We start from the raw sequence: 8,753 nt of genomic DNA, 5'->3' as shown, positions 1-8,753 counted from the left end.
TCCTCTCTGTTTTTGTCCTGCCTTATGTGAAAACAGCCACAGGTTGGAAACATTCACAGCCCAAATATAATGGTGGTGGATAAAGTAAGGAAGAAGATATCCAGCTTTCGTGAGGTTTTGCACAGGGAGAGATTCAACCCACCGAGACCGTGCCCCAATTTCATTTTTATTTTTGAAAATTCGGAATATTGAAAGGATGTGTTGGAATGTTGCTTCGAAGAGTGGTGAGCGCGGCGTCCTGGACTTCAGGTCAGAAGGAAAACACGCTCTCTTGGCAATCCCAGCAGCTTCTGGAATTGCAAGCGACAAGACAATTTATCGTGGATATGGGGGATTTTAACCTTCGGCTCTCACGTCCCCCGGCCCTTTCAGTGACTGCTCTGGCTGCAGAGAGTGCTTGAGAAGATCATGAGGATGTTGGACAGTCTCAGCAGAGGCACCGTCTCTTCTTCAGGTGCCAACGTAGCCCCTAAAGGAAGGTTCATCTATGTGAAGGCTTTTCTCCAAGGAGGAGCTCCGTGGGGATTTACTTTGAAAGGCGGACTGGAGCACGGGGAACGATTAATCATCTCCAAGGTAACCTTGTGTCTTTGCATTAAAGATGAGTTCTGCGGCAATTTGGGGCTAAATTTGCTACTGATGATGTCTCAACCAGGTGTAAAGAGAAGGTTTTCTTCCGGGAAGTGGCTAGGGGCCTCTTAACTCCTGATTCACTGAGTAGGCAACTTAGACCTTTAGGCCAACCCCAGCGGGCAGGCAATCCCAGGATCTTTTCCTGAGGCAAACCCTTTTGGAACCTGTATGAGACCCTGTTCCAAAGGGGCTTACTCAAGAGAAGATCCGTCTCAGCAAACCTGTGCCCCTTAAGCCTTCATTTTTCTGTGTTTTTTATTCTTAAAAAGGACATTCTTGCACAATTAAAGGAGATAACTGGCAACCAAGATAAACTGACATACTTGGCTTTGAAATGATTAGGGCCAACATTTCACTGGATTTTTCTGACCGGAACTGCAGTCATTATTTGAGTTTTAAAAGCTACTGCAAAAGTGTGGGGACGGGGGACGGACATATATGAATTATTCGAGCTATTATTTGAGAGCTATTATTGCCTTAAATGCTATATCAAATTGGAATTTGGGTGACATTGGTGGTTCTAAGTTGTTATGTGAACCTTAAGGGAGTTATGGGACAGTAGTGAATGGTGTGTGAGTGTATATGAATATTGTTGTAGATCACTGAAATGATTGCATTTTTAATTTCGTTGTACTATGTACAATGGCAATAAATTATATTATATTTATTATTATTATTATTATTATAATTAATAATAATAATAATAATAATAATAATAATAATAAAGCGCTCTGGCACTCCAGAAAGGGGGGTGGGGAATAAGTACCCCCGCACTAGGTCCTCTGTTGGGAACCCCCTCCCCCTAATTGCTTTAAGCCCCAGCAAGGAAAAAGACACAATATAGTATCCATCTTTATCCCTACTGGGGCTGACCATACTGGGGGGACCATTGTGGATCAGAAAAACAGCATGGAAGGGGGGTGGGGTGGAGTTAATTCCCGAGACCCAACATTGAAGCCATGTCAGCTCTTCCCCCTCTCCTGGCACTTGTTATGGATGCCAGCCTCCAGGGGGGACCTGGAGACCACCGCAGAATTACAGCTCATCTCCAGTCTACAGAAATCAGTTGCCCCTGGAGAAAATGTTTGCGTTGGAGGGTGGGCTCGCTGGCATTGCACCCCACTAGGTCCCTGTCCTCCCCAGGATCCATCCCCAAATCTCCAGGAAGTTCCCAATCGGAATTTGGCAACCCTACCTCCATCTAGGGTTGCCAGCCTCCAGGTGGGGCCTGGAGATCTCCCGCTTTTACAACTGATCCCCAACTGACAAAGATTAGCTCCCCTGGAGAAAATTGATGCTTTGAAGGGTGGACTCTCTGGCATTGTATTATGTTGAGGCCTCTCTCCTCCCCAAACCACACCCTCTCCTGGCTCCACCCCCAAAGTCTCCAGGTATTTTCCAACCCAGACTTGGCAACCCTAAGGTGGCTCGGGGGGCGATGGGGGGGGGGGGGGGGGGGGGGGGCTGGCTACCCTAACATCTGGAGTTCCAATCACAGAACTCTAGCTTCACGCTCAGGTTTTGGCCCTATATCAGAGCAAAGAAATGAAACTGTCTTAAATCCATAGTTTTGGTTTCAGGATACATGCATCAAGGTTGCAAAAAATGCCAAAGCTGAGATTGGTGCAGGATACAGAAGAAGCATTTATAGCCCTGTTCACACATGATAGTACATCCTGTATTTACATATCTTCATTGGTTTGTAAGTAACCGCAAATGCTCTTTCACTTTACAGTTGAAACTGGAAATCAGTGCCTGGATAAATGTGCGGCTTGTATCACACGTTCAGCTAACAGGGCTATTTTTCTGGGGGAATGCACCGGAACGAAGTTCTGGAACCTCTTTGAGAAATTTCTTTTTAAAATGTTTAAAAGTTCATGAGTTTTCAGTATACAGATATACAGGTTGAAAACTTCATTTCCCTCTTGAGAATTACTCAACACTGCCAGCCCTGTTCACAAGTTACAGTGAATGCAACAGGGGTCATTTCGAAGAAAAAGAGGTGTAGGAGCTCATTAGCACAACTTATTAGCATAACTTATTTGCATATGCCACACCCCCTGACATCACCGGAAGTGTGTCAGAAGGCAAAACCCACCGCTCAGGCTCCACTGGACTGTTTTGGATTGCCAGCTAGTGGGGGGGGGGGACGATGTGCAGATCTGTCCTCGCAGAGGAGGGAGAGCTTGTACCTGAATAAAACTTGGTCTTAAAGGTGCCACTGGACTGTTTTCGACCGGGGGGCTGGAGGGAGCTCTGTAAATTACCTGGCTGCTTCTTGCTCTGCCTGAGGGCTGCTGGGAGCAGGGGGTGGGGCTTGTTGAATGTGCCCGCCCCCTGGGCTCTTTACTGCCGGAGCTCCGCTCCTGTGCACTCCTGCAGGAAATGGCCCCTGCATATACAATTCATGTATAGCATACACTTGATGGTTGTATGTGCATTGAGTAATTCTCATGTACAGCAGAATATGTGATACAAACCTCACATTTATCCAGGTAATGGGCCCCCAGTTCACTTGTAAAGTGAAAGTGTGTTGGCTCTTTCTTACAAACAGTTGTACACATGTACAGGCAGGATGTATGCATGTTCACTGTAACGTGTGAACGGGGATTGAATACAGATTGTATGTGCGTTCGGTGTAACCTGTGAACAAGGTTTGAGGAATGTCTCTTGCAGAGAACACTTTGGGTTGTCTTGAGCAATCTGTGGGTGTAAGGTTGTGGATCTTTCCTCTATCTGCCTTCCCCTAGGAGTCCTTTCCAACCCCAGGAGTAGGGTGACCAGCTCTGAAGTTCCTGAAGATTTGAGGTTGGAATGTGGGGAGGGGATGGTTTAGGAAGGGGAGGGACCTCAACAGAATATGACGCCATAGAGTCCATCCTCCAAACCAGCCATATTTTCCGGGGGGAGATCTCCAGGTCCCTCCTGGAGGATGACAACACTAGAAAATGGGTTGTCAGGCAATTGGTGGGAGGGTTAGAAGTGGGGAGGAGCAACTTTGGCTGTGTTGCAATGCCATTGAAAGGTTTTCCCCGGAAGTGATGTTGTGACGTGGCCCGTGTCACTTTTTTTTTTAATTCTCCTGTTCACACTCTGAAGGCGCTGCGGTGGCTCAAGTGGTTAAGACGCTGAACTGCAGGCTGTGGAAGGTCGGTAGTTCAGCAGTTCGAGACTCGAGTGTGCTGCATGACGGAGTGAGCTCCCGTCTCTCGTTCCTGCCAACCTAGCAGTTTGAAAGCAAGAAATTGCAAGCAGATAAATAGGTACCACTTCGGTGGGAAGGTAACAGCGTTCCGTGCGCCTCGGCGTTTAGTCATGCCGGCCACATGACCACGGAAACGTCTTCGGACAGCGCTGGCTCTTCGGCTTTGAAACGGAGATGAGCACCGCAACCCTAGAGTCGGACTCGGCTGGCTTTCGAGCAAGGGACACCTTTACCTTTACCTTCACACTCTGAGTGGTGCCACGAGGCCTCCCATGATGACAGGAATTCTGGCAGGAATACCAGGAAACTTAAAGCCTGGAGCAGGGGGACTTGTGTAGACTAGTAGCCATGTGGATCGGGAGAAGGAAGGGAGCAAAAATTGCCCTCTCCTGTCCCATCAGCAAAGGTCTCCTGATGGAAGAGAAGGAAACGTGATCTCCCCCCCCTTCCTCTTCAACGGTTCCCCCCTCATAGCTGCACTTGCTGCTGATCTGTTTCTGGGACTAATTTGGGGTGGTGTTTTTGACCTTTAAAGGTAAAGGTAAAGGTTCCCTTGCTCGAAAGCCAGTCAATCCAACTCTAGGGTTGCGGTGCTCATCTCCGTTTCAAAGCCGAAGAGCCAGCGCTGTCCGAAGACGTTTCCGTGGTCATGTGGCCGGCATGACTAAACACCGAGGCGCAAGGAACGCTGTTACCTTCCCACCGAAGAGGTACCTATTTATCTACTTGCAATTTCTTGCTTTCGAACTGCTAGGTTGGCAGGAGCTGGAACTAGAGACGGGAGCTCACTCCGTCATGCGGCACACCTGGGTCTCGAACTGCTGAACTACCGACCTTCCACAGCCTGCAGTTCAGCGTCTTAACCACTTGAACCACCGCAGCTCCTTTGACCTTTAAAGCCTCCATCAAACTAGTATGAAGCTATCTGAAGAACTGGCTATTCTTGCATTGCCAGCTCTGGGAAGGAAAATTCCTGGCGATTCAGAGGCGCTACAGCTTGGGAAGGGGGGTTGGGCTGTGGAGGAACCTCAGCAGGATATGATGCCACAGGCTCCACCCTCCAAGGCAGCCATTTCCTCCAGGGGAACTGACCTCTGTAGTTTGGAGACCAGTTGTAATTCTGAGCAGTCTCTAGGCTCCACCTGGAGATTGGCAGTCCTCGCCTACTGTTGTATATCCCTTCCTATTAGTTAATTGTTGCAGGCCTTGCTTCTGTCTGAGGTGGAAGCAAGACTGGTTTTTACAGGAAGCAGGGCCTTTTTCAGCCATGGCATTGGCACCCTGACTCCAATGACTTCCTCCTATTTACTTGTGACTTCGTGAGTTTCTAGTATCAGGTAAAGATATTCTGATTCCCCCAGGGGCTTTTGGCTGAATGGCTGGATTATGATTTGGTGTAGTGGTTAAGTGCACAGACTTTAATCTGGGAGAACCGGGTTTGATTCCCCACTCCTCCACTTGCAGCTGCTGGATGACCTTGGGCAAGCCATAGTTCTGGCACAGCTGTTCTTGAAAAAGATAAGTTTCTGTCAAGAGCTCTCTCAGCCCTACCTACCCCGCAGGGTGTCTGTTGTGGGGAGGGGAAGGGAAAGGAGACTGTAAGCCGCTCTGAGACTCCTTTGGGTAGTGAAGGGCGGGGTATAAATCCAATCTCTTCTTCTTCTTTTACCTCACAGGATGTCTGTGGTGGGGAGGGGAAGGGAAAGGAGTTTGTAAGCCGCTCTGAGACTCCCTTGGGTAGTGAAGGGCGGGGTATAAATCCAATCTCTTCTTCTTCTTCTTTTACCTCACAGGATGTCTGTGGTGGGGAGGGGAAGGGAAAGGAGTTTGTAAGCCGCTCTGAGACACCTTTGGGTAGTGAAGGGCGGGGTATAAATCCAATCTCTTCACTTCTTCTTCTATTTGATTTATTTTGCCCATGGTTTATTTGTTGGCTTGGTTTGTTCATGTGTTACTTTGTTGAATGAGTTTTCTGCCTTGCTGTTCTACTTATGTTACATTTTAATTTGGTTTTAGTACAGATGCATTGACTTAGATTGTTTCTGCTGTTGGTTTTGGTGGAATCTTTGCATTTATTGAATGTGTATTTGTTATTTGTGAGCTACTCCAAACAACCTTTGGACTGAGCATTTTATATCAAATAGTCAAGTGTGACCTAATCTGTGGATACGTAAATCCATGGATCACGGCCACACTGCCATAAAATGGATACTTCTGCAAACATGCCCCCCCCCCCCGGTTTGCGGAAAAGTGTGAAAACCTAAAAATACTACATGGGGGGCTAAATCTCCCCCAAATAAAGAGTATTATCTGTGAATGTGCAGAAACTGGTTTACCTGTGTCCTGGACTGGTGGCAGCAGTGGAGTCCTGCGGAGGGCCAGTGGACGGCTTCAAGAGGGAATTGGATACACATATCGAGCAGAGGTCCATCAGTAGCTATTAGCCACAAGGTATAGATAGGAACTCTCTGTGTGGGGCAAGTGATGCTCTGTATTCTTGGTGCTTGGGGGGGGCAACAGTGGGAGGGCTTCTAGTGTCCTGGCCCCACTGCTGGACCTCCTGATGGCACCTGGTATTTTTGGCCACCGTGTGACAGAGTGTTGGGCTGGGTGGGCCTTTGGCCTGATCCAACATTGGCTTCTCTTATGTTCTTATGGTGTTCTTAAATCACTCTCTGTGTAAAGAAGTATTTCCTTTTGTCTGTCCTAAATCCAGGGCTCTTTTTGTAGAAAAAGCCCAGCAGGAACTCATTAGCATAATAGGCCACACCAAACAGCAAAAACACATTAGCATATTAGGCCACACCCCTGACAGCACAGCTCATTAGCCCATTAGGCCGCACCCCCATGTTACCAGCAGTGTGGTCACCCAGCCACACCCACCTTTTGCTTCTTATTCTGTTTACCTGGTTTGTTGTCAAAACCCAGGGCCTTTTTTTGTAGCAGGAACTCCCATGCATGTTAGGCCACACACCCCTAATGTAGCCAATCCTGATGAGTTCCTGCTGTTGGGTGTGGCCTATTATGCTAATGAGTTCCTGCTGGGCGTGGCCAACTCAGGAGCCAGCCGGAACTCGGTTCCTGCGCGTTCCTGCCCCCAAATAGCCCTGCCTAAATCTACTGTCCATCAGCTTCATTGGATGCCCCCGAGTTCTAGTGTTTTGAGGGAGGCAGGGAAATTTATCTTTGTCAACTCTCTCCACCCCATGCATAATTTTTCTAAACTACCTCTTTTCTAAACTGAAAAGTCCCAGCCTCTTCAGCCTTTCCTCCTAGGGAAGGTGCTCTTGGTTGCCCTCTTCTGTACATTTTCCAGCTCTGCAGTGTCGTTTTTGAGATGCGGTGACAAGAACTGCACACAAGTATTCCAAATGAGGTCACACCATAGATCTATACAGGGGCATTATAAGAACATACTGAAATGGTTACCTGAAAACTTGAAAGAGAAAATGTATAATGATAATGGGACAATAAAACGGAAAGGAGGGGGGGAGCATTGCAGGAAGCCACTGGGGGGGGGGGAGGAGATAAGAGAAAAGGATATTTGTTAAAAGAAAAGATGTAATGTTTAATATGTTGTTATATCCAAAAATAAAAAGTTTGGTAAAAAAAAAAGAACATAAGAACATAAGAGATGCCAATGTTGGATCAGGCCAATGGCCCATCCAGTCCAACACTCTGTCACACAGTGGCCAAAAGTACCCGGTGCCATCAGGAGGTCCACCAGTGGGGCCAGGACACTAGAAGCCCTCCCACTGTTGACCCCCCAAAGCACCAAGATGACAGAGCATCACTTGCCCCAGAGCCCCTATCTATACCTTGTGGCTAATAGCCACTGATGGACCTCTGCTCCATATGCTTATCTAATTCCCTTTTGAAGCCGTCCATGCTTGTAGCCGCCACCACTTCCTGTGGCAGTGAATTCCAAGTGTTAATCACTCTTTGGGTGAAGAAGTACTTCCTCTTATCCGTTCTAACCCGACCGCTCTGCAGTTTCATGGAGTGCCCACGAGTTCTTGTATTGTGAGAAAGGGAGAAAAGTACCTCTTTCTCTACCTGCTCTTTCCCATGCATAATCTAATAAACCTCAATCATGTCACCCCTCAGTGATCGTTTCTCCAAGCTAAAGATAAATATCGGCTGTTTTATTCTCAGTCCTAATTGCTTAATTATCCCTAACAGAGAGTTTGCCTTTTTTTAACCACTGCAGCACACAAGGTTGGCACTTTCATTGAGCTGTCCACTACGACCCCAAGATCTTTTCCCCTCTCAGTCTCAGCAAGTTCAGACCCCATTAGCCTATACTTGAAGTTGAGATCTTTGTGTCCCAGTGTGCATCACCTTACACTTACCAACACAACTTCATTTGCCACATTGTCGCCCACTCACCCAGTTTGTGGAGATCTCTTTGGAGCTCTTCACAGTCAGCCTTGGCTTTCACCATCCTGAATAATTTTGTGTCATCGGCAAGGTTGGCTGCTACACGACTCACCCCTAGTTCCAAATCATTTATGAATAACCCATACAAGTTGAATTAGAGTGTCCCTTCAAACCTCACCCACACTATGCACACAGTCAGGGGTCATTTCCTGCAGGAGCGCACAGGAGCGGAGCTCCGGCAGTAAAGAGCCCAGGGGGCGGGCACATGCAACAAGCCCCACCCCCTGCTCCCAGCAGCCCTCAGTCAGAGCAAGAAGCAGCCAGGTAAGCTGCAGAGCCCCCCTCTGGCCCCCGGGTCCAAAACAGTCCAGTGGCGCCTTTAAGACCAAGTTTTATTTATTTATTTATTATTATTTATTTATTTTTAGGATTTATATCCCGCCCCATCCAATATACAGCTCGGGGCGGCTAACAAACGGCACAAGCAGGTACAAGCTCTCTCTCCTCTGCAAGGACAGATATGCACGTCCCCCCC

The 8,753-nt window shown here is 47.8% G+C and overlaps 1 protein-coding gene across 1 annotated transcript in view; it reads left to right on the top strand.

The window, feature by feature from the left end:
- Window positions 1-408: 408 nt before the first annotated feature.
- The window catches only part of LOC107111134 (protein Shroom3-like), a 341,594-nt gene continuing 333,249 nt past the window's right edge, over window positions 409-8,753 (top strand). Inside the window, 1 exon segment of the mRNA XM_015412056.1 lies at window positions 409-576. Coding sequence (XP_015267542.1) covers window positions 409-576 — 168 coding nt within the window.

This window comes from Gekko japonicus, unplaced genomic scaffold, assembly GCF_001447785.1.
Source record: "Gekko japonicus isolate JY-2015 unplaced genomic scaffold, Gekko_japonicus_V1.1 scaffold1285, whole genome shotgun sequence".
NCBI classification, from domain to species: Eukaryota; Metazoa; Chordata; class Lepidosauria; order Squamata; family Gekkonidae; genus Gekko; species Gekko japonicus.
The sequence above is the reverse complement of the archived record's forward strand: the minus strand, read 5'-3'. Positions and strand labels throughout refer to the sequence as shown.